At 44.5% G+C, this 27,415-nt stretch overlaps 1 protein-coding gene across 2 annotated transcripts in view; it reads right to left on the bottom strand.

The window, feature by feature from the left end:
• Positions 1-22,884, bottom strand: part of LOC143774285 (transmembrane 4 L6 family member 5-like) — a 33,123-nt gene extending 10,239 nt beyond the window's left edge. The window contains exons 1-5 of one of the 2 annotated variants that reach the window (XM_077261711.1): positions 22,830-22,884; positions 21,915-22,106; positions 21,539-21,604; positions 20,593-20,786; positions 9,210-9,466 (exon numbers count right to left, since the gene is read on the bottom strand). In XM_077261711.1, the coding sequence (XP_077117826.1) occupies positions 9,210-9,466; positions 20,593-20,786; positions 21,539-21,604; positions 21,915-22,097 (700 nt within the window). In that variant the 5' untranslated portion in view covers positions 22,098-22,106; positions 22,830-22,884. Of the gene's footprint in view, positions 1-9,209; positions 9,467-20,592; positions 20,787-21,538; positions 21,605-21,914; positions 22,107-22,829 lie in introns of those variants that run through there. The other variant, XM_077261713.1, reaches the window with a different exon arrangement.
• Between the last annotated feature and the right edge of the window lie 4,531 nt (positions 22,885-27,415).

The raw sequence follows: 27,415 nt of genomic DNA, 5'->3' as shown, positions 1-27,415 counted from the left end.
TTTGCCAGTATGGGGCCCCGAAATTTCTAGTGGCAGCCCTGACTATGGGGGAGCATTATACTATTTGGAGCACTATTTGGAATGTATTATACTATATGGAGGACTGTGGAGTGTATTATACTATGTGGAGGACTATGGGGAGTGTATAATACTATATTGAGAACTATGATGAGTGTATTATACTATATGAAGGACTGAGGAGTGTATTTTACTATAAGGAGGACTATAGGTAGTGTATTTTACTATATGTTGGACTACGAGGAGTGCATTATGCTATATGGAGGACTATGAGGAGTGTATTATACTATATGGAGGACCGAGGAGTGTATTATACTATGTGGAGGACTATAGGGAGTGTATTATACTATGTGGATGACTATGGGGAGTGTATTATACACTCCTCATAGACCTCCACATAGTATAATACACTCCCCATAGTCATCCACATAGTATATTACACTCCCTATAGTCCTCCACATAGTATAATACACTCCTCAGTCCTCCATATAGTATAATTGTCACGATACGCGGGTATTAATGCTGCAGGGGAAACTGCACCTAGCAGCAATGGAGCCGAACCAGAAACCGGGTAACTAACATGAACACCAACGGGACCTTTCACATGAGACAGAGTGAACAGGTAAAGTAGAAGGACCTACGATCATGTGACAGAGTGGGAGGCGGTCAGGGGGCGGAGCCAGACGCCAGGGAAACAGAGAAGGGACAAGCATGAAAGAATAGTGAAACAAGCCGAGATCATAGCCAGGAGATTACAAGATACCAACAGGGAGAGTAAGAGAATAGTCAGAAGCCAGGCCAGGGGTCAGTAATCCAGGAAAGCGAATAAAGCAGGTGACAGCAAGACACAAAGCAATCCAGCACAAACTACAGAAATCAAGCATACAGACTGCAGAAAACCTATAGCTGACAAGGATACCAGGTTAGGAGCGAGTATAAATAGCCCTCCCATCATGAAAGAGAGGCTAAGAACATTAACCCCGAGAGTACAGGACATAACCTTGTCCTGACCATGACAGTACCCCCCCTTAACAGGGGGCCACTGGACCCCCAGGCTTCTCAGGGTACCTGGCATGAAAAGTCCGCACCAGTCGATCAGCATGCACAGAACTGTCCGGAACCCATGACCGATCCTCAATAGAATAACCCTTCCAATGTATTAAGTACTGAAGCCTTCGACGCATCCACCGTGAATCAATGATGCGCCCTACCTTATACTCCGACTGACTCTCTACCAACACTGGCGGAACATTGGATGAGGAATCTTCTCTAACCGTACCCACAGGTTTTAATAGGGACCTGTGGAAGACATTTGATATTTTGAAGGAGGTGGGCAACTGTAATCTATAGGCCACCGGGTTGATCACCTCTAATATCTTGTATGGACCTATAAACCTGGGGCCCAACTTCATAGAGGGTACTTTAAGTTTGATGTTACGGGTAGACAACCACACCTTCTCCCCAACTGTCGGTGTAGGAGCTGACCCCCTCCTGTCTGCAAAATGTTTGTACCTCCTTTGAGCGCTGGAGCTATTACCCTGAACCTCCCTCCAAAGGGTTCTTCACTGTTGCACCAGACCCTCAGCACCAGGGCAAACAGAATCCATGCGGGAAAATTCTCCAAATTGTGGAACAAATCCATAGTTGACCTGAAAAGGAGATTTGCCAGTAGACTGATTAATACGACAGTTGAATGCAAATTCTGCCATGGGTAATACCTCATACCAGTCCTCCTGTCTGGAAGAGGCAAGGCATCTTAAAATTTGTTCCAATGACTGGTTGGTGCGTTCAGTCTGACCATTAGATTCCGGGTGATAAGCAGAGGAGAAAGACAACGTAACCCCCAACTTCTTACAAAAAGCCCTCCAAAATCTAGCAACAAATTGCACACCCCTGTCAGACACCACATTCACAGGGACCCCATGCAACCGAACTATATGCTGAATGAACAAACGAGCTAAGGTTTCAGCAGAAGGCAATGCAGATAACGGCACAAAGTGGGCTTGTTTAGAAAATCTATCAACCACTACCCAGACTACAGAGTTGCCCTTTGAAGGAGGAAGATTAGTGATAAAATCCATGGACAGGTGTGTCCAAGGTTTATCCGGCATTGGCAAAGGTACCAATTCCCCGGCTCTAAGAGAGCTCTTAGAGAGAGCACCCACCCCACAAGTATTCACAAATTTTTTAATATCAGTACCCATAGAAGGCCACCAAAAATTCCTAGCTACTGCCCCCGGGTAGCTGCAATCTCAGGGTGTGCACTCAACACAGAGTCATGAAATTCTTGCAGAAGTGTGAGACGGAAATGATCGGGTACAAACAATTTGCCAGAGGGTTTATTCTTGGGAGCTTGTGACTGTGCTTCCAAAATCTCTCTCTGTAACTCAGATGAGACTTCAGCCACAACCACTCCAGGTTGAAGAATGGAGGAAGGAGGTTCTGGAGGGGACACACAATCAAAACTTCGGGATAAGGCATCCGCCTTAATATTTTTAGACCCTGGTCGGATCGTAATGGTAAAATGAAACCGAGAAAAAAGTGCCCACTGAGCCTGTCTGGGGGTCAATCTCTTAGCAGACTCGATATAGGCCAAATTTTTATGATCAGTGATGACCGTAACGGGATGAACAGCCCCCTCCAAAAAATGCCTCCATTCTTCGAAGGCCAATTTAATTGCCAACAATTCCCTGTGTCACACTCATTACCATATCTTCTGTCAGACGCACTCTATCAGGCTCATCATAAATGTGCCCCAGAGACTCAAAAAACAGGTTCACAGACATGCGTTCAGGAGCAGAGGAAGAGAGAGAGAAGGCCCATGCCTGTGGGGACCCCCTTAATACAGACATAACTACCCCCACCCTCTGCGTTTCATTTCCAGAGGCCCGGGGACGTAACTCAAAAAACAACTTACATCCCTCCTTAAAGACCCTGAACAATTTTTTATCCCCAGAAAAAGTGTCGGGTAATTTTACCGGCGGTTCGGGGTCCGCTAAGGATACATCAGAGGGACCCCCCTCCCGAGACCGAAATGGAGCAGACACCAATAAAGCACCTGCCACATCTCTCTGCACCTGTTGGTGCGAGTGGACCAGGGCTTGCTGTTCCACAGACAGCTTCTGAAACAGCTGAGAAAGCTCATTAACCTGTGCCGTGAGAGCCTTTACTGGGTCCATGGCATACAAACACCACCCCCCACACCAGGGAGAAAACTATGAGGTCAGCTATAATGTCACGATTAGTGTTGAGCGATACCTTCCGATACTTGAAAGTATCGGTATCGGATAGTATCGGCCGATACCCGAAAAATATCGGATATCGCCGATACTGATACCCGATACCAATACAAGTCAATGGGACTCAAGTATCAGAAGGTATCCTGGATGGATCCCAGGGTCTGAAGGAGAGGAAACTCTCCTTCAGGCCCTGGGATCCATATTCATGTAAAAAATAAAGAATTAAAATAAAAAATATGGATATACTCACCCCTCCGGCGGCCCCTGGACCTTACCGATTGTAACCGGCAGCCTCTGTTCCTAAGAATGAGCAGTTTAGGACCTGCGATGACGTCGCGGCCTGTGATTGGTCGCGTGAGCGGTCACATGAGCGGCACGCGACCAATCACAAGCCGCGACGTCATCGAAGGTCTTAAACTGCTCATTCTTAGGAACGGAGGCTGCCGGTTACAATCGGTAAGGTCCAGGGGCCGCCGGAGGGGTGAGTATATCCATATTTTTTATTTTAATTCTTTATTTTTTACATGAATATGGATCCCAGGGCCTGAAGGAGAGTCTCCTCTCCTCCAGACCCTGGGAACCATACACTGGGAACTTCCGATTCCGATTTCCGATACCACAAAAGTATCGGAACTCTGTATCGGAATTCCGATACCGCAAGTATCGGCCGATACTTGCGATATCGGAATGCTCAACACTAGTCACGATACGCGGGTATTAATGCTGCAGGGGAAACTGCACCTAGCAGCAATGGAGCCGAACCAGAAACCGGGTAACATGAACACCAACGGGACCTTTCACATGAGACAGAGTGAACAGGTAAAGTAGAAGGACCTACGATCATGTGACAGAGTGGGAGGCAGTCAGGGGGCGGAGCCAGATGCCGGGGAAACAGGGACAAGCATGAAAGAATAGTGAAACAAGCCGAGATCGTAGCCAGGAGATAACAACATACCAATAGGGAGAGTCAGAGAATAGTCAGAAGCCAGGCCAGGGGTCAGTAATCCAGGAAAGCGAATAAAGCAGGTGACGGCAAGACACAAAGCAAGCCAGCACACACTACAGAAGTCAAGCATACAGACTGCAGAAAACCTATAGCTGACAAGGTTACCAGGTTAGGAGCGAGTATAAATAGCCCTCCTATCATGAAAGAGAGGCTAAGAACATTAACCCCGAGAGTACAAGACATAACAATGTCCTGACCATGACAATAATACACTCCTCATAGTCCTCCATATAGCATAATGCACTCCTCATAGTCCAACATATAGTATAATACACTACCTATAGTCCTCCTTATAGTAAAATACACTCCTCAGTCCTTCATATAGTATAATACACTCGTCATAGTTCTCAATATAGTATTATACACTCCCCATAGACCTCCACATAGTGTAATACTATATTGAGAACTATGACGAGTGTATTATACTATATGAAGGACTGAGGAGTGTATTTTACTATAAGGAGGACTATAGGTAGTGTATTATACTATATGTTGGACATTGAGGAGTGCATTATGCTATATGGAGGACTATGAGGAGTGTATTATACTATATGGAGGACTGAGGAGTGTATTATGCTATATGGAGGACTGAGGAGTGTATTATACTATGTGGAGGACTATGGGGAGTGTATTATACTATGTGGATGACTATGGGGAGTGCATTATACTATATGGAGGACTATGAGGAGTGTATTATACTATATGGAGGACAGAGGAGTGTATTATACTATGTGGATGACTGGGGAGTGTATTATACTATGTGGAGGACTATGGGGAGTGTGTAATACTATATTGAGGACTAGGATGAGTGTATTATACTATATAGAGGACTGTGGTGCACATTATACTATATGGAGGACTATGGGGTGTATTATACTAAACAAGCTAAATGCCTCATATTCATCGAGTGATTGGATGCCGGAACAGAAATCCTTGTTCTCAGCAGCACATCATCTGGTTTAAACTGTAGATGTGCTGCTGATAACATGATACTGTATGGCAGGGGTGGGGAATCTTTTTTCTGCCAAGGGCCATTTGGATATTTATACTATCCTTCGGGGGCCGTACAACCTCTGCCCACAAAGTGCATCCTGAGTCTGGCACTGGTGTCAGGACGTGATCTTTCATTGCATGCCCTTCAGTTTTCAGTTGTGAGCACTGCATGTGTGTGGTAACCGAGCAAGAAGAAATTAATGAGCTTGTGGCAATCAAAATACAGCTCCCTGCCCAAGAATGTGGTCCCTGAGAATCTGCTCCTCGGGGGCCTGATAAAAGGTCATCGAGGGCCGTAAATGGCCCTGGGGCCTGAGTTTCCCCACCCCTGCTGTATGGTGATCTGTTAGTGATCTAATAGTGATTGTTCGGTCCCCATCATTCTTTCTCAGTTGGTGTAAAGAGGCCGGGAAATAAGCGTCGAACGACTTCACTATTGTCGATCACACTTGTTTAGCGGCCTGAACTCAGCGCATGTAAATACAACCGAAATGCTTCCGTGTGATGTGCAATATGTCAGCATTTGGGGCCTCATTTTAAACTTTTGCCTATGGCCCCACTTTGCCTAAAACCGGCCCTGGTACTGGCACCATTATGGGAGGGCTATGGGGGCTTTATCAGTTCTATCTACATAGTGTGAGTGCATGGCTGCTTTTCTCTCTTCTGTGCCTAGGAAACCCAGTGCCATACACAGCCCCATCAGACTTAGTAGCGTTAGGCAGGGAAGGTTTACTCGGAGGGCTTCTTCAACCCCCCAAAGACAAAGCCAATTGTCATTTTTGTGCCTTAATCTTTCCTCCCTTCTTCCAAGAGCCATAACTTTTTACTTTATCAGTATATATTGGTAAAGATGGCTTGTTTTGTTTTGTTTTGTTTTGTTATAGTTTTGATTGACAGCGTTTATTTTACCATATGATGTGATGAAAAGGGGAAAAATGGTGAAAACTCCACAAATGGTTTTTGGGTTTCATTCTTTTGGCTCTCTGGCGATACAATTCTATAGCGCGGTATGATTATGGCAATTTTTATTATTTTAGCAGCTTAAAAAAAATTCTGAACCTTGTCGAAGAAATTTTTTTTTGTAACCATTTTCTGATATCCCGATTTCGTTTATTTTTCCTTCATCGGAGCTGTGCCAGGGCTTGTTTTTTGAGTGCCAAACTAATTTTTACTAATGACATTTTTACGGACATTTTGACTATTTTTTAATTGCATTTTTATTAAGGTTTGTTGACCAAAAAACAGCAATTGATTTTTTTTTATTACTTATGTTAAATAATGGTATACGTTGATAGCTTGGACTTCTATGGATGCGGCAATTTTAATTATCTTTTATTTATTTTTTATTTTTTCATTTGGAATATATGCAAGGGATGATTTAAAACTTTTCTTTTCTTGTATTTTTTTTATATTTTTGAAAACTTTTTTTTGCTTTCCATTTTTCAGTCAATCATTTGATTGCATGTACTATATACATGTTTGGTATCTGCAAACTGGTAATGACCTGGGCAATCATCATGGCAGGTCAGTTTTAGCATTTAGTGAACATTGTAAAAAAAAAAACAAAAAAACAAAAAGCAATTGTGGAATTGTACTTTTTTTTGCAATTTCACCGCACTTGAATTTTTTCCTCGTTTTCCAGAATACTACGTGGTGTCGTTCAAAAGTACAACTCGTCCCTCAGAAAAACAAGCCCTCACATGCCCATACTGATGGAAAGATGAAAAAGTTATGGCTCTGTGAAGGATTGGAGCGAAAACCAAAAATGCAAAAATGGAAAATTCCAAGGTTGTGAAGGGGTTAATATTGCCCATAATTTGTATAAATCCATTGAGAAGCAAACTGAAGTCATTTCGATGTGCAAATAAAAATAACAAAACTAAAATAATGTGGTTGCATAAGTGTGAACACCCTCTTATTATCGTGGAAGTGGTTGTTTTCAGAATTAGCCAATCACATTTACCCTCATGTTACACAGTCAGTGCATTGCTGCCATTAATTACAGTGATTCTCATTAACCCCATAGAAAGTCTCGCTGTTATAAGATTTTCCTGACATTTCTTAGTTGCATTTTACAGTAAAAGTCGTAAACAGCTGACAACACAGCAAAGGGATCTCACTGTGGAAAGTTATTAGTCAGGAGAAGAGTGCAAAAAACATTTCCATGGCAATAGATCTACCACAGAGCAATGCAAAGATGTCATCAAGAAGTGGCTGAAATTTGGTACAACAGATACATGACCTAGAATTGGACGCCCCTCAAAAATGTATGTGAAGACAGAAAGATAATTGGTCTAGGAGGCTTTCAAGAAGTCGACAGCAACATTAAAGGAGCTGCAGGATTTTTTGGCTAGTAGTGGTTGTGCACTGCATGTGAATAGAAATCTGTCATATTCTTCCTATGTCTGGCCTGTGGGTTAGGGTGGCAAGATGGAAGCCTTTGTGTACAATTAAAAAATATCTGTTTTGTCAAAACGTTTATCATGTCTGCCTATAGCATGTGTGAAAACATGTTATGACTGATGAGACCAAAAGGGTACTTTTTGGCCATAATTCCAAAGCCAACACTGTGCATTACCAAAAGAACATCATACTCACAGTGAAGCACGGTGGAGGCAGCATTGTGCTTTGGGGCTGTTTTTTGGCAGCTGGACCTGGGTCTTTATTTGAGGTGGAGGGAACTATTAACAGTTCCAAATGTTGGTCAATTTTACATCAAAGCCTTCAAGTCTCTGCTAAAAAGCTGAAGATGAAGATGAATTTCACCTTGTAGCCCAATAACGACCCTAAGCGACCTTCAAATCAATAAAAAAAAATGGATTTGCCACAAGGTCAATGTTCTGGAATAGCCCAAATCAATCCCAGACCTGATCCCAAGACCTGGTACAGTATGTTTTGCCAAAACCTACATCAAGTCTGCCAAAAGCATGTAAGTAAATGTGTTATGGTATGTTGAGATCAAGGAGGAACTTTTTAATCATAATTTCAAAAGGTGCAAAGCCAACACTGCGCATCACCAAAAAACACCATACTCACAGTCAGACATGGTAGAGGCAGCATTATGTTTTGAGGGATTTTTTGGCAGATGTAACTAGAATTGTAGTCGAGGTGCAGGGAATTATGAATAATTCCAAATATCAGTCAATTTTTTTCCAACAAAACTGTAGAAGTAAAAAACTGAATATGAAGAGGACTTTTGCTTTCAGCACGACAAGCACCCTAATCAACAAGAGAATGGTTTCAACAGAAGAAGATCAGACATTTGGTGAACCACAACCCATACCTGAATCTAATGGAAAATCTGTGGGTGATCTGCAGAGGGCGCTGTACCCAGGAGATGCCCCTTAGTCCGACAGATGTGGAGCTACTGAAGGAAGAGTGGACAAAGATCGCTAATTCTAGATGTGCCGTGATGATAGATTCTAACCCAAAAAGACTGAATTCCGTCAGAAACTCCCAGGGGAGAATTAGTATTAGTATAAGGGTGTGCACATTTATGCAACCACATTATTTCAGTTCTTTGTTTTTCTTTTTCCAATTAAATTCAATTAAATTGTGCAGATTATGGGCGACAATAAAGGAACAAAAAGTTGAAAAAATGTTTTTGATTCATAACAGGAACCTAGCATTTTAAAAGAGGCGTGTAGACTTTTTATTTCCACTGTAAATATGTCTTAGATGAGATTTAATTATTGAGTCAATCCTAGGCCTTGGCAATGTGGCTGTGCACCGCTGCCATAAATGCACTTAACCCTCCGTTTGTTATTTTTTATGACGAAAATAAAATAATAAACGGCCTTTACAGCAGCAGTAAATTGTGAAGCTCCTGGTTTTGCTGTTGTACTGACATCTAGTGGTCAGTAAGGAAACTGCATTGTCTCACAATTAATAGAACTACAAATACAATATTTGGCAGTATATTAACAATATTGAGAGTATCTGTGCCCACTCACATTTGATTTCTTTCTTCTCGGCGTCCTTCTCGCTGTAACTCGGTTCCTTCTTCATGTCCTTATACTCAAGGTCGTCCTTATTACAAGTGCCGCAGATGACTCCAAACAAACCATTGAAAAACTGAACGGCGCACAGGATGACCTCAAAGGAGCTGGCGGCCATCAAGATGGAGAACAGGATTATGTTGAACTCCACCACATTTGGGGGTCTCACACATTTACTCCATACATCTCTATGGTAGAGATAGCTTTCATTGCTGTAGGGATAAAAAAAAGATACAAATGTGAATGCAACGTCCATAAGTATCACAGTGAGGATCTCACCTTCTATTCACATTGATTATGTAATCAATTATTTTTAATGCAAAATGAAATGCACGGGTTAAATTATTTATTTATTTTTTATTAAAGGGGCTGTCCACTACTAGGACAGCTCCTTCTTGATCTAAATATTTTGCCCCGATAAAATTAAGAAGCCTACACTCACCTGCCGTGTCGGCGCCGTTCCAGCATTGTCAGCACTCTCGGTCCTGGCGCTCATGCGGTTGCACTGACACGTGACACCGGGGCCCAATCAGTGTTGGCATCACTGGCCCCGCCTACAAACGAATTGAACATGAAGAGGAAGTCAGAGATCGGCGGCAGCCCAGACTTCCTCTTCATATTTGATTCACATAAAGGCGGGGACAGTGACGTCCGCTCCGATTGGGCACTCGTGTCACAACAACCGCACTAGAGCCCCGGGGAGAACAAGTGCCGACACGGCAGGCACAGCACCGGCACGGGAGGTGAGTATAGGCTTTATTATTTTATCAGGGCCAAACATGGGGTATGAGATGGCGTTGTCCTAGTAATGGACAACTTTTTTTTAATGTTTTCAGCAACCCCTAGGCAAAGGAGTGCATCTCCTACATCTCCTCCATCTCATACATCTCCTTCTACTATATCTCCGGCATCTCCAACACCTCATACATCTCCTGCATCTCATACATCTCCTCCATCTACTATATCTCCTCTATGTCCGGCATCTCCAACACCTCCTGCATCTATTACATCTCCTCCATATACAACATTTTCTACATCTCCTGCATCTCCTCTATCTCCAACATCACCTGCATCTCCTACATCTCCTCCATCTCATACATCTCCATCTACTATATCTCCGACATCTCCAACACCTCATACATCGACTGCATCTCCAACATCTCCTGCATCTCCAACATCTCCTGCATCTCATACATCTCCTCCATCTACTATATCTCTTCTGTGTCCGGCATCTCCTACACCTCCTACATCTATTACATCTCCTAAATATACATTTTCTACATCTCCTCCATCTCCTCTATCTCCTGCATCTCCAAGATCTCATACATCTCCTGCATTTCCAACATCTATTTCATATCTTACTTAGCCTACATCTCCAATATTTCCTGCATCTTCTGCATCTCCAACATCTCCTACATATCTGTGGCACTGCAGGGTCCTGGTCGTCACAGTGGAATTGCTTTCCCCTTGGGGACAGGGATGTCACGCTTGGAAGCGATGAAGAATATCTTTCACCAGGTAAATCTCACATACAACACATTCACACTCCAGGCCAGAAGGGGGAGCTCTGAACCTGGTTTAGGGTGAACTCCCCTGTTGTGAATTCTGCTTTTGGGCTCCCTCCGGTGGTTGTTAGTGGTAGTGCAGTGGTCTCTGGATTATAAGCTGGCAGGTGTTTCTGCTTATTGCAGCTCTATTAGGTATTTAGGTTTGTAGGATCCATCAATCCCTGCCAGTTGTCCATTGTATCTTGGAGGGATTGCATCTCTGTCTGGCTCCACTTGCCCTGCTGTCATTTCAGCTAAGATAAGTGTCTAGTTTTGGTTCTCTGTAGCACGCATGCAGTGTGCTTTTATGTGCAGTGCAATCTATTGTGTTTTTGTCCAGCTTAGACTTTGTTTGGATTTTTCTGTCATGCTGGTTTCTCTGGAGATGCAGATATACATCCTATGTCTTTAGTTAGATGTAGTATATAGTATATTCTGCTGTGGGTTTTTGTAGTGTTTTACTACTGACCGCTTAGAACTCTGTCCTATCCTTTCCTATTTAGCTAGAAGTGCCTCTTTTGCTAAATTCTGTCTTTTCTGCCTGTGTACGTATTTCCTCTTAAACTCACAGTCAATATATGTGGGGGGCTGCCTATCCTTTGGGGCTCTGCTCTGAGGCAAGATAGGATTTCCCGTTTCCATCTTTAGGGGTATTTAGTCCTCCGGCTGTGTCGAGGTGTCTAGGCCTGGATAAGGAACATCCCACGGCTACTTCTAGTTGCGGTGTCAGTATCAGGATTGCGGTCAGTACAGGTACCACCTACTCCAGAGATAGTCTCATGCGGCTCCAGGGTCACCGGATCATAACACTCCCCTATAAATACATTCTGGTTGGAGGGAAAGTTGTCAGTTCCAGTCAGTTCCTGTCAGAGAGACATAGGAGAGGGCAGATGGCAGTTAGTGCCAGAAAGTCTGAAGGGGCCCTGTAGTCTGAGGTACTACAGCCCCTGGAGAGAGAGATTGCCAGAAGGAAGCTTGTCATGGAATGTCAGCCAAGGCGGAGCTGGTATGATAGGAGAATAGCTGAGCAGACGTGGGGGTCTGCAGCTCCTGGAGGAAAGAGGAAACTGAGAAGGAAAGAATAGCTTGTAGAATGAGAGCAGGAGGGAGAAAGCACAGGAGAGAAACACCAGTGGAGCAGAGTGGAGAAGAGGCTACCTCCCTGGCTAGTGTAGATTCTTGTAGCCGGAAAGCCGTGGCCATGCTGAACTCTATAGTGGCATGGCAGAAACTGGCAGGACAACTGGATTGTACATCACCTGTCCGCATTTAGATCCAGGAGACAGTGATAATTATAGGGCCCGGGTCATCCAAGACACCCTGTAAAAAGGCCCAGTTCACCTGTCATATGGGTTGTTTACTAACGTTCATGGGGGACTGAGAGGAACTGTGAGGACTTTATGTGAAGCCTTAGGCAGTAAGCGACCACATCACCACCGCACTTGGAGGAATGCTTTGATCTCCACCTGGTGAAGGGGACTCTGGATTCGCTTCCAAGCCGGCTGGACCCCTGCAGTTGCCTGAAGCTACAGTAAATCAGGAAGACTGCAAACCTGTGTCCTCGTTATTCGCCATACCATCCACCACACCATCGGTGCCCTACACCTTGGAAGCCCTGGGGACCCTGCTTCACCTGTGGGAAGTTATACCATCTTGCTACATACCATCGCCCCAGAGGACCCCTTTAAGCAGCATCGGTCCCTACTGACCGAACACCACAGGTGGCGCCACGAACAATAGACTTTATCCACAATTTCCCTTAAAAGACCTTTGCCCTTTTATTGGGCGCCCAGGGCCACGGACCGGGTTGCAGCCACCGTGACATCCCCTTTAAGGGGATGGCCCTGGTGGGTGACTCATATCCTTCAACTACAACATTTCCTACATTTCCTGCATCTCTTACTTATCCTGAATCTCCTACATCTCTTTCATCTCCATCTCCTACATCTCCTACATCTCCTATATCTCCTTTATCTCATTGCACCTCCAACATCTCATATATCTCCTGCATCGCCTCCATCTCCTACATATCTACATTTCCTACATCTCCTGCATCTCTTACATCTCCTGCATCTCTTACATCTCATACATCTCCTCCACTGCATATATTTACTACATCTCCTACATTTCCTGTATCTCCTGAATTTACAACATGTCCTACATACCCTACATCTACTACACTGTGGCTGCCTCCAGATGTGAACTGGGCACTTCTCTGTCAAGGTCACATATGTGGGGAGAGCCATGCACCATTTCCTTATCGGCCAGAGTGGTGCTGTGAGTTACAATATCCCTATGTCACTGCTCACTGTAAGTGTAAGACTGGAGCACCTTCGGCCCACCAGAGAAAATCATTCTTGGGGCCCACTATGTAGCTACATAGAAATAGATACAAGACCACCAATTGTGCGGTAAAAATCGCTAATATCAGGGTATAATATAAGGTAAATATACATATACCAGTAGCGCTTCAAATCGGATGTGTCCTGCTGCGAGTATGGGTACAGTACCACGTCTGTACCAATAGGGTATGCAACTAATATATTAAAAATTACTCGCGCTGGAAAATGGATAAAATACAATATCCCCTATGAGGACCAGAAAAAACAATCAAAAGCTAATAAAAACGTATCCAATATCTATTAAATCTATTGCAAAAAAGTACAAGATATGCACTATGGCTGGAAAGAGGAAGATGCAAGCGAGACAAATACCTTAAATGGATGTAATACTGGTAACAGGTCTCTAGTTCTCTAGACGATCTTGTCTGGTCAGGGCCACGGTAAATGGTCAGTGATGCCTCCTGAGGAGTGGGCTGTGGACAATGCTCCGGCCGGTAGCAAAGTGTCCTGTGCCCGCTTCCTCCGTGCAGTAAGGTACGCTGCTAGTTACAGCCGCTAGGTTCTCTGCTGCGCAGGACCTATCGTGACGTCACGGTCACGTGTGGAAACACGTGACTGGCTTATGGAGGGCTACAGAGGGAGAGAAGGACCAATTCCGGGCACAGGACACTTTGCTACCGGCCGGAGCATTGTCCACAGCCCACTCCTCAGGAGGCATCACTGACCATTTACCGTGGCCCTGACCAGACAAGATCGTCTAGAGAACTAGAGACCTGTTACCAGTATTACATCCATTTAAGGTATTTGTCTCGCTTGCATCTTCCTCTTTCCAGCCATAGTGCATATCTTGTACTTTTTTGCAATAGATTTAATAGATATTGGATACGTTTTTATTAGCTTTTGATTGTTTTTTCTGGTCCTCATAGGGGATATTGTATTTTATCCATTTTCCAGCGCGAGTAATTTTTAATATATAATATAAGGTAGTTCACGTCTTAATTAGGTAGCAAGGGTTGGGGTAGCCCCCTCACAGAATATAATGTGGTCCCCTCATAAAATATATTCATATTCATCACTGTAATGAGCAGTACCACGTGACCGCTCACACAGGACAAGCTGCGGCGCTGAGAGGAAGCATCGCGGGAGCTGGGTGAGTATTTTAATGCCAGCGGTTGGGCGCACAGGGAATGGGAGGCGGGAGGTGACCAGGAACTTTATTTTAAACACACACACAAAAAAAAAAACACCTACATTTTTCATTCCTTCTCTCCAGCGAACGCTGCTGGGGAGAAGGAATGAATGCCGGCCTCAGCACCACACGCAGGGGGAACAGCGCTTAACTCTAGCGCTGTCTCCTGCACGGTCCGTGTGGTCCTCAGTCGGCACACGGCTGCCGCACGTGTGCCACACTGATGTGCCACGTGAGCACACGGACACACGGACACGGATAACTCCAGTACCGATTTTTCCGGTACCGGAATTATCTGGACGTGTGAGACTGGCCTTAAAGACGAAGATACAAAGGAACGAAGTCTGAAGTGTGTTTGTTTTTTAACCCCATAGATGTTGATTGTAGCAAGTAAGTAGCTAGAGAGTAGAAAGTTGACCCTGCAACCCTATCGCTGGGAGCCTATTAAACTGCTGGTTTATAGGCATTGGGTTATTAAAAGGAAGTATTAAAAGTAATAAAGTTTATAGCAAATATATTTTACACAAAGAAAATTAATTAATTATATATACGGTACTCAAAAATGGTATTATTGAAAATACAGTCCTCATTCGGCTCCATCTTTGGAAAAGAAAAAGGTTTTTGAGTCTTGAAAAGCAAAAACACAATAAAAATATTTATCAAAAAGTATCAAAAGAAAAACAACATAATTGTTGTTATGTTGGACTTGAACTCTAGCACCACCTACTGGAACCAGCGTTCTCTGCTTCCAGTAGGTGGCGCTAGAGTTCAGGTCTTCTTCCTCTTTGAAGTGTCTGAAGAGAATTTGGAGAGTTTCCATTCCAAAAAGTCAGTAACAAGTCTCAGTGCGCACCTCGCCTTACGGCAGTGTTCCCCAACAGGTCATGTTTTCCGGATTTTCTTTGTCATCTGGGCAAAAATAAGGAAATCCTGAAAACATGATCTGTCGGTGGCTCTTGAGGACTGGAGTTGAGGACCACTACCATCAGGCGAGCTGCGCACTGAGTTTTTTTTTAAAGAGTGTTTGGAGCGGATACTGAGCCCAAACTTTGAGTTTCTGGTCAGTGACTTTGTGCACATGGCATCTGCAGAATTTTTGAAGCAAAAATTGAGCACACCCTCCATAGCCGGAATAACGGACTAATAGAGAAACCATATTCCTAAATGGGGCATACTACCCATATAATGTTGGGAATAAATGAAAAACATTGGGAGCTTAAATACCCTTAGTGAGATATATGGATATATCCTCGAGTAAAAACCCAGGTCTTGCTTACCAAACAGTACAACACGCACGTTTCGCTTTGGCTTCCTCACTTCCTTTCACTGTGGCCCCCTGAGGAAGCCAAAGCAAAACACGCGTCGGGGCCCCGGCGCAACACATAGGCACAATAACATGTGGGTAACACTATTACTTTACTATAGTTTTTTATGTCAATACCATCTGATATATTCTGATGGATGATTATATGCATAATGTCTGTACCAGGGCTGCTACTAGGAATTTCGGGGCCCCATACTGACAACATTTTCTGGGCCCCCTTGAGACTCTGCCCAGGCTCTACCCCTCAAACCGTCCACAGTCCCACCGCCCTCTCTTGGAAAAACTCCACATCTGCACCACGTCCTCACCAATCACACATCAGTTCTCATCACCAGATCACACATATAGCCAGCAGCCTTTGTTTTGGCAAAAAGATTTTCTAATCCACCACCAAGACAAGGTAGACTTCTTTGGTCTTGCCGTATTCTACTGTAACTCATTAAACATTTGTTAAAATATCCAATACTCTTTAGGTATATTTTTATTTATTTTACAATTTTTAAAATGATCATTAATGTCACATACAAGGAACAAATGCCACCACACCATGACCAGACACCTTATTACCACCACATAGTGACCATTAATATCACATACAAGGAACAAATACCACCACACCATGACCCGACACCATATTACCACCACATAGTGACCAATAATACCACATACAAGGAACAAATACCGCCACACCATGGCCGGATGACATATTACCACCACATAGTGATAGAATATTACAATACTGATCATTAATAAAAAAAGCACAACACTAATTTCACGCTGCTGCAATGCAGGTAGGTGCAGGCTCCACTAGATGGCAGTAGAGTGGAAGCAGGACTGTATCTAAACAGAGCTGGCCTCCAATGCAGCAGTGAGGCTACCACAGGTGGCAGCAGAATAGTCAAACTAGCTGGATCAAATCCTAGACTGTAGTGCAGTACCAAAGGAATAAGCAAACTCACAGTCAGAGACAAGCCAGGGGGGTCAGTAACAGTCAGGAGCGGATAAGCCAAAAGACAGAAGCAGGTCAGAATACAAGCCAAGTCAAAACCAAGGAGTCAGCACACTGAAGGAAAATACAGAGTCAAGATAGGAATAAGGGAAAACAGACACAGGTTAAGACAGCAAATGCAGCAGGACAAATTAGAGCAACCAGATTCAGCTACAGCATCACTAGGCAAAAACTATAAATGACATCGCCTGCAGGAAGCAGCAGCAATAAGTAGCCATCCTGAACCCAGACAGAGGCTGAGAAAGGTTAACTCTTCATATGACCAGACCAGGAAAAAGGGAAAACAGGATTCAAAACCCAGTCTGGATCATGACAATTAATATCACCATAAGTGCCATTATACACAGGAGATCTGTACTTAGCATACAGTGTCTGTGTACAGGTTATACAGTGATCACCGGTGACATTATACACATGAGCTTTGTATATAGTGTTCAGGTAATACAGTGATCACCAGTGACATTATACACAGGAGCTCTGTATATAGTGTCAGTGTACAGGAAATAGTGATCACCAGTGACATTATACACAGGAGATCTGTATATAGTGTCAGTGTACAGGTAATACAATGATCACCAGTGACATTATACACAGGAGCTCTGTATATAGTGTATAGTGTACAGGTAATACAGTGATCATGGTGACATTATACACAGGACCTCTGTATATAGTGTCAGTATACAGGTAATACAGTGATCACTGGTGACATTACACACAGGAGCTCTGTATACAGTGTCAGTGTACAGGTAATACAGTGATCACCAGTGACATTATACACAGGAGCTCTGTATATAGTGTCAATGTACAGGTAATACAGTGATACACCAGTGTATAGTGTACAGGTAATACAGTGATTACCATTGACATTATACACAGGAGCTCTGTATATAGTGTACAGGTAATACAGTGATCACCAGTGATATTATACACAGGAGCTCTGTAGATAGTGTCAATGTACAGGTAATACAGTGATACACCAGTGTATAGTGTACAGGTAATACAGTGATTACCATTGACATTATACACAGGAGCTCTGTATATAGTGTATAGTGTACAGGTAATACAGTGATCACCAGTGACATTATACACAGGAGCTCTGTAGATAGTGTCAATTTACAGGTAATACAGTGATACACCAGTGTATAGTGTACAGGTAATACAGTGATTACCATTGACATTATACACAGGAGCTCTGTATATAGTGTATAGTGTACAGGTAATACAGTGATCACCAGTGACATTATACACAGGAGCTCTGTAGATAGTGTCAATTTACAGGTAATACAGTGATACACCAGTGTATAGTGTACAGGTAATACAGTGATCACCAGTGACATTATACACAGGAGCTCTGTAGATAGTGTCAATGTACGGGTAACACGCTGACTCACCAGTGATGTCTCTAGTTGAAGTCCTTCACTTTTCATCTTCATCCAGTGCACACCGCCATCACTTCTTCCAGCCAGGACTCATCTCTGCAGGAAATAACATAGTTATTGTGATGGTGTGATATGCTATGCGGGTATCATTTTTGTGTATATTTCTATTTTACTTATTTTCATGGTGTTCTCTTGTAGAAGGAGATATTTGCTAATTGATGAATGGCTGTTGATATCAGCCCCCACAGTACTGTATTGTTTGCTAATATGCTAATGACATGTTGACCTAGCTTGTTGAAACAATGAGCCCCTGAGACCTTCCCCCTCCTGACCTGTGAATGAGGAGGGAGACTTTTAAAATATCAGGGAGGTGAGACACAGGTCAGTCTTGTGTGTAATGATGATGTGTTCACAGCATCTCAGAGAGAAAGAAGAGTATATGGACTATGTTATCCTCTGTCTGCTGGATTGTTGGACTTTTATCCTGTTACTGAACTGCATTCCTGTTCTGGACTATTTATCCTTTGTGGGGTGGATCGTATATGGACCTTTCGTATTTCTGCCTAAATAAAGGTCTTGGGATTGTTCACTCTTCCCTGGCTCTGTTGATTGTGTAGTACCGGAGAAGGACCCCGTGACAGTTATCTAGAGCTCCGCTTGCAGAGCATAATTTTTTTCCAACTTCTACTCTACACCGGATGAAGAGAAAAAGGCGACATAGTGTCGCTCTGCACAGTAACAGGACCTCCCCCCTATTAATAGCAGTATCCTCAAAAAATAAAATACATCACTGCAGTATTAATATTCCTTAATTAGCCCCTACAGCAATAAAGTCCCCCATCCTGGCCCCCGTGTGTTTCATTCCTGGCTCCAGCCATATGTTCTCCATCCTGCCGTCATGACTCGAGTATCCATTCTGCCCCCATGTGATGTCCCCTCCTGCCCCATATGATCTCCCCATTCTGCCCCATCTGTCCCATGATTCTGTCCCATCTGTCTCCATCCTGCCCCATGTTCCTGCCTCATCTGTCTCCATCCTGCCCCATTTTCCTGCCTCATCTGTCTCCATCCTGCCCCATGTTCCTGCCTCATCTGTCTCCATCCTGCCCCATGTTCCTGCCTCATCTGTCTCCATCCTGCCTCATGTTCCTGCCTCATCTGTCTCCATCCTGCCCCATTTGTCGCCATTCTGCTCCATGATCCTGCACCATGTGTCTCCATCCTGCCCCATCTGTCTCCATCCTGCACCATGATCCTGCCCCAAGTGTCTCCATCCTGCTCCATGATCCTGCCCCATCTTTCTCCATCCTATCCCATCTGTCTCCATCCTGCACCATGATCCTGCCCCATCTGTCTCCATCCTGCACCATGATCCTGCCCCAAGTGTCTCCATCCTGCTCCATCTGTCTCCATCCTATCCCATCTGTCTCCATCCTGCACCATTATCCTGCCCCATCTGTCTCCAACCTGACCCATCTGTCTCCATCCTATCCCATCTGTCTCCATCCTGCTCCATGATCCTGCCCCATCTGTCTCCATCCTGCACCATGATCCTGCCCCAAGTGTCTCCATCCTGCTCCATGATCCTGCTCCATCTGTCTCCATCCTATCCCATCTGTCTCCATCCTGCACCATGATCCTACCCCATCTGTCTCCATCCTATCCCATCTGTCTCCATCCTGCTCCATGATCTTGCACCATGTGTCTCCATCCTGCCCCACATGTCTCCATCCTGTCCCATCAGTCACCATCCTTCCCCATCTGTCTCCATTTTGCCCCATGATCCTGCACCATGTGGAGACAGATGGGGCAGGATGGAGACTCACGTGCCATGTGTCTCCATCATGCTGTCCAAACATATTGCCGCTTACCGCTTTCAATAAAAATAAAAAAACAAACTTTCTCCTTACCTGGCCGCAGTCGATCGGTGACGTCCATCCCATTCATTACTCGCTGGTGAATGACAAAGACATCATACGCTGGCGCCGTGCACACGGACGTTAGCTGCCAGCCTTTGATTGGCTGGCAGCTTTTAACTATTGTCGTGCGGGCCCGTATGGCCATAGATAACTGAACCTGCGCCTTTGACCCCTGCCACTGGGGCCCGCTTGACTCACATATATGACCCTTTTTGGGGCCTCCTCTCTCCCTTTTTGATACATGATACTCCTCTTTTGTTGCCCGTCTCTTTTTATAAAATGTGATTTGCTATATGGATCTGCTCACACTGTTATCTGTCTTGTTTATGTGACTTTTTGAATAATTAATATCTGTACTTTTTGTTAAGCAACACCTGGGATTTTACTCAAGGATATATCCATATATCTCACTAAGGATATTTAAGCTTCCAATGTTCTTCGTTTATACCCCACTTTTTTATTTTTAGAAGGATTTGGAGAGTTTCTGCTCAGTTTTTGCTCCAAAAATCTCTCCCTGAATCCTCCCTGAATAAGCGTGGCGAAACCGTCTAAAAAAATGGACGCGGTGCACATGGAGAGTAAATCGATGTAACTTGGCGCAGAGGGATAGAACAATGACTTCTTCTTACTTGTATTTCTCTAATGGGTTTTCGAATGGACGCCCCCAGACCAGGGATTTGTTCCCAGTGGTAGACGGCGTGGTGGCATTAATCTGGTCGTAATAAGCGCAGACGGGTCCTCGGGTTATTCCGACCACTGACATTACAAGGCAGAACAGCGATCCCGTGAGTCCGATCGCAGCGCACAGGACGGAGAGGAGCATCTGCGGGTAGAGATACAGGGGCGATGAGAAAACCTCCCAGGTGGGTGAGCGGGGGTCTTATTCTCAGCTTGGAGACCCCATTCCTTATTCAGTTCTTTGCAAAAATTACAAAATTAGATAATTTTGTACAAATTTCTACGTGCGCTACGTTGCATGCTTTTACGTACGGTTGGTTAGGGACCACCAATATTAGTCCTTACAATATCTACAGAGGTCTAAAGTTGTCAGTGGTAGTCTATGGTGGAAAAGGGGGGTAACAAGCATATTCACAGCACTCTAGCAGGGGTTATGCTCATGTGGTGTGCTCTATGCTGGTCAGGGTAGTAAAGGGTTAAAGTATACATATAATTATATATTTATATATACTGTCTATCTCTACGTGTGTATAGTGGTGTCTTATAAAAAGCTCTAAATCCCCTGCTGCACTTTTCGCAGATTATAAGTTCTGGCAGCCACCACTAGAGGGAGCTCTATGCAGACAGAGTCACACTCTGAGCTATTGTTATACATCCATTGTGAGGAGCTCCCCCTGGTGGTGGCTGCAGGATAAATTACATTATTTATTTCTAGAGATTGCATTATCAGTTCATGCAGCCACCACTAGAGGGAGCTCTATGCAGACAGAGTCACACTCTGAGCTATTGTTATACATCCATTGTGAGCAGCTCCCCCTGGTGGTGGCTGCAGGATAAATTACATTATTTATCTCTAGAGATGGCGGCAGGGACATCCTATACAGTATATGTTCTCACCCCACATCTGTTACTGCAGCAGCCTTTCCTTCCGGTCGCCTGGATCTGAACAGCAGGAATGAGGATCTTTTATTACAGAAAAAAAAACAAAAAACTATTACATTTTGAAGTGATCGGTTTGCAGTAAACACATTTTGACAAGATATCAGACACTTTTTCCGAAAAAAAATTCAATGGGGCCCATCTATTGCTTAAAAGGTCATCAATAGACCATCACCACCACCACCACCCTTGACCATCATGTCCTTGGAGGTGATGCCAGTAGAGCATCTAAAAAATGAAACATTCTGATAATTTCCCACGTGGGACAGTGGACGTCTGCCAATCTGTTCCCCAGATGACACAAAACATTTCCGAAAGTCCTATAAGTTCTCACCATTATTCCACCTCCCACGATGCCCAGCAGAGTGGACACCTCGGAGGTCAGTTTGAGTCCTGCGTCCTCCGCGGCCTCCGAGCTCCATCCCGGGAAGTAGAGGAGAGTATTGGACACGATGCAGATGATGGCGAAGGGGTACAGGGCGCCCCCGATAAATTTGGTGCACTTGCCGGTGCACATGGTGGGATCTGTTGTGAATGTGGATTCTGGGCTCCCCCGGTGGCCGCTTGTGGAATTGGACTTGTCATCCTCTTTCCTGTTTCACCTGGTTCCATCAGTAGTGGGTGTCGCTATTTAAGCTCATTTCTCTGGTGGTTTCTTGCCGGTCAACAATGTTATCTGATGCCTCTCAGTGCTTGTTCCTGCTTCTGACAACTACTAGATAAGTTGGACTTTTGTCCATGTTTCGTTTTGCCTATTTGTTCCAGTTCACAGCTGAAGTTTTGTTACTGTGTCTGGAAAGCTCTCGTTGATCAGGGATTGCTACTCTGGCGTTATGAGTTAATGCCAGAGTTTAAGGTAATCTCTGGATGGTGTTTTGTTAGTGTTTTTCTGCTGACCATGAAAGTATACTATCTGTCTTCTGCTATCTAGTAAGCGGACCTCAAATTTGCTATGACTATTTTCCTGCTGCGTTTGTTGTTTCATCTGAACTCACCGTCATTATATGTGGGGGGCTACTGTCTTCTTTGGAATATTTCTCTAGAGGTGAGCCAGGTCTTATATTTCCCTCTGCTAGCTATTTAGGTCTTAGGCCAGAGCTGGGCATCTAGCAATAAATAGGAAATGCTACCTGGCTATTTCTAGTTGCGCGGCAGGCTTAGTTCATGGTCAGTATAGTTCCATCTTCCGAGAGCTTGTCCCTCTATAGGCTTGCTATGATCTCTGCCTGCAGAGATCATGACAGGGATCCCAGCGGTGGCAGTGCGAGTGATGACAGGTGTAAGGTGGCGAAGGTTTTATGTCTCGGCCCAGCCTCTGGAATTGCAGTCACGAGTTGAGCCCCGGCCTCGGAGATTGCAGTCAGCAGGGTGAGAGCATGGAGTTTGGACGCCATAGAGCTGATAGAGAATGGGAGGCGGACAGATCCGGGCAGTGATAGCGGGTCACGAGACGAGGTTATGTCACAGACACAATGCAGAGAGAAATATATACAACAGGTGCAAACAATCGGGAAATAACATGGACGGAGAAGGGAAAATCAGGGAAATGCAATAAAAATGCTCGAAACATGTTATTATTGTTTCTATCACTAGCCCTACTAGCCAAAGTAATGCACAGACACTGAGCAGACGCCTTAGGGTTAGAGCTTTCCTGTATGAAAATCAGACCTGAGACCCCAAAGGGCAGCAGAAAATATGCGAAAAACACATTTAACATAACAATTTAAACAATAAGTAACTTTCTGATGGCACTTCCCCTTTAAGCAGCTGCTTACTGAAGGCTCTGGCTTGACGTCTGGCTTTTACTGCAGGTTGCCATTGTTACCATCTAGGACCTGTAACCAGGTCAGAAGTGGTCAGTTTTTGGTTCTTTTTTTATTTCTTCATATTGGGCCGTCATACAGTGTTGGGCTATTGTGAAGCCATTGTATAGTGTGGGGGCCATCATACAGTATGGGTGCAACTAAGGCTTCTTTCACACTTCAGTTGTTTGGCGTCAGTCACTTCCGACATAGTGACGGATCGACGGATCCATCACAATTGTTGAGAAAACGGTTCCAACGGATCCGTTTTTTTGACGGATCCGTTACTTGGGGGTTGTCTGGGAAAAGTATCTACTTTTTGGAGCATGTGCAGTTGAAAAAATGGATTGGGGCGACGGATCTGCCGAAATGACGGTCGCGACGGATCCGTCGCCTATAGGCGGCCATTCTATGGAATGATGGACGCGACGGATCCGCTGCGAACCGTCATTTCGGCGTTGACAAAAAACGTTTCAATGTCCGTCTATATCTAGACAACGTCCGCCAAATTTCGACGGATCCGTCGCATGACGGATGGAACTGACGACAATCCGTCGCCAATGCAAGTCTATGGGAAAATAACGGATCCGCCCAAAAAAAATGACGGATCCGTTATTTGAGGAAACTGGCGGTTTTAGACTGACGCCAAAAAACTGAAGTGTGAAAGAGGCCTAAGTGGTCATTGGACAGTGTGGGGGCTACTAAGGGGTATTATACTGTGTATAGAGGAGTGTGGAGGCATCATACTATATAGAAGGGAGCTGCAGGCCCATCATACTGTGTATAGGGAAGCTGTGAGAACATCATACTGTGTATAGGGGGGCTGTGGGGACATCATACTATATAGAAGGGAGCTGTGGGGACATCATTCTGTGTATTGGGGGGTTGAAAACATCAAACTGTGTAGAGTGGAGCTGTGGGGCCATCATATTGTGTAGAGGAAGGCTGTGAAGACATCATACTTTATATAGGGGAGCTATGGAGTAATAATACTGTGCAAAGGGGAGCTGTGGAGGCATCATTCTGTGTATTGGGGGTGTGTGGACACATCATACTGTATAAAGGGGAGCTGTGGGGTAATAATTCTGTGTAGAGGGGAGTTGTGGGGTCATCATTCTGTGTAGAGGAGAACTGTGTAGGCATATCATACTGTGTATAGGGGAGCTGTGGGGCATCATTCTGTGTAGAGAAAAGCTGTGGAGACATCATACTTTATATATGGGAGCTATGGGGTAATAATACTGTGTAGAGGGGAGCTGTGGGGCCATCATATTGTGTAGAGGGGAGCTGTGGAAACATCATACTTTATATAGGGGAGCTATGGGGTAATCATACTGCATAGAAGGGAGGTGTGGGGCCATCATTCTGTGTAGAGGAAAGCTGTGGATACATCACACTTTATATAGGGGAGCTAAGGGGTAATAATACTGTGTATAGGGGAGTTGGGGTCCATCAAACTGTGTATAAGGGAGCTGCGCGGGCCCATCATTCTGTTTAGAGGGGAGCTGGGGGGACCATCATACTGTGTAGAGGGGAGCTGTGGGGCCATCATACTGTGTAGAGGGGAGCTGTGGGGCCATCATACTGTGGAGAGGGGAGCTGTGGAGCCATCACACTGTGTAGAGGGGAGCTGTGGGGCCATTATTCTGTGTAGAGGAGAACTGAGTAGGCACATCATACTGTGTAGAGGAAAGCTGTGTAGACATCATACTTTATATAGGGGAGCTATGGGGTAATCATACTGTATAGAGGGGAGGTGTGGGGCCATTATACTGTGTAGAGGGGAGCAGTGGGGTCATCATTGTGTGTGGCAGAGAGCTGTGGAGGCATCATACTTTATATACATGAGCTACGGGGAAATTATACTGTATAGAGAGCAGGTATTGAACCAACATAATGTGTATAAGGGACCTGTGGCGACATCATATTGTGTATAGTGAAGCTATACACATAGTTGTGTGGGCATTATACTGTGTATAGGTGAGCTAATTGGACATCATAATGTGTAGTCGGGTGCTGTGGGAACATCATGCTGTGTATAGGGGAGCTGTAGGCCCATTATCATGTGTAGAGGAGCTATGGGCCCATCATACTGTATTGGAGGAGCTGGGGGCCCACTATGCTGTGTAAAGTGGAGCTGTACATTGGGGGCCTCAGGGAACATTATTAAATGTTAAGTGGGCACTCATTGTTATAGCGGCACTCAGGATAATTGTGACTGTCAAAAGGGCACATGGGCATTTTTACTTTCTAAGGGGCAAAATGTGAGCACTGTTTTCTAGGGCACTTGAACAGAGCATTAATATATTTTAGGGGTCTGTTTTACCATCTAGAGAGCACAAAGGAGGCATTGTACTATGTAAGGGGCACAGTAGTGGCATTATTACATGAACCGAGCTCGGCTGCAATACCAGTGAGAACCTATGGGTAAGAGTGGCACTGTTGTCTGGAGAAAAAAGCAGACCCTTTTTATAAGACCACACAATCACTATATAGTACTATACAGTATATAATGTCTTGAAACAGTATTCACACCCCATGAACGTTTCCATATTTTTTTCACATTACATCTACAAATTGAAATTTATTTTATTAGGATTTTATGTGATACCAACACAAAGTCGCAAGTATATGTGAAGGAAATGATACATTGTTTGCATTGATATTCAGCCCCCTGTAGTATGATACCCCTTATTTTAAATCCTGAGTGACCAATCACCTCAAGAAGTCACATAATTAGTACACTGAGTCCACCTGTGTGTGTTTACTCATCAGAATAACTACACATGTTCTGTGAAGGCCTCAGAGGTTTGTGTGAGAACATTAGGGATCAAATAGCATCATGAAAACTAAGGAGCCCACCAGACAGGTCAGGGATAAAGTTGTGGAGAAGAGCAGGGCTGCCACTAGAAATTTCAGGGCCCCATACTGGCAACATTTTCGGGGCCCCCTTAAGACTCCGCCCAGGCTCCACCCCAGCCCCGCCTCCACGCTCCACCCCTCAAACTGTCCACAGTCCCACCGCTCTCTCTTGGAAAAACTCCACTTCTCACCAATCACACATTGAGGGTACGTGTCCACCTTCAGGATGGCCGGCGGTTGCGTTGGAGCGGCAAACTCGCTCGGCGCTAAGCCCCGCCCCCTACTGTGACGCGATGATGCTGGATGTGTTCATTGCACACATCCGGGATCATCGCACCCCACACATAGGGCCCTGTGTTATAGCTTGCGGCGGCGCAGCTGCCGCAAGGAACACGGACATGCTGCGATCTTAAAAGACGTGCCGCATGTCCGGAGTCGCAGGGCCGCCGGGTGCGTGTTACCACGCATAGTGGACACGGGATTTCATAAAATCCCCTTCACTATGCGGTAACATCTGGATGCTGCGTGTTTGACGCTGTGGCCCCACGCAGCGTCAAACACGCAGCGTTTACTTAACGTGGACACATACCCTAACAGTTCCCATCACCAGATCACACATATAGCCGGCAGCTTTTGTTTTGGCCAAAAGATTTTGTAAGCCGCCACCATAACACGGTAGACTCTTTTGGCCGGGCACTACTCTGCTGTAACCTATTAAATATTTGTTAAAATATGCAAAACAATTTAGGTATATTTTTATTTATTTTTCAATTTTTAAAATGACCAATAATATCACATAAAAAGAACAAATACCGCTATACCATGACCAGATGACATATTACCACCACAGTGATCGAATAATATCACATACAAGGGACAAATACCGCTACACCATGACCAGACCACATATTACCACCACATAGTGACTGAATACTACAATTCTGATCAGTAATAAAAAAAAAGCACCACACTATCACCATAAGTGCCATTATACACAGGAGATCTGTACTTAGTATGCAGTGTCTGTGTACAGATAATACAGTGATCACTGGTGACATTGTACACAGGAGCTCTGTATATAGTATACAGTGTATAGTGTCAGTGTATAGGTAACACTGACTTACCAGTGACGTCTCTAGGTGAAGTCCTTCATCTTTCATCCAGCACAGAC

The sequence above is a fragment of the Ranitomeya variabilis genome, chromosome 5, assembly GCF_051348905.1.
Source record: "Ranitomeya variabilis isolate aRanVar5 chromosome 5, aRanVar5.hap1, whole genome shotgun sequence".
Taxonomy (NCBI): domain Eukaryota; kingdom Metazoa; phylum Chordata; class Amphibia; order Anura; family Dendrobatidae; genus Ranitomeya; species Ranitomeya variabilis.
The sequence above is the reverse complement of the archived record's forward strand: the minus strand, read 5'-3'. Positions and strand labels throughout refer to the sequence as shown.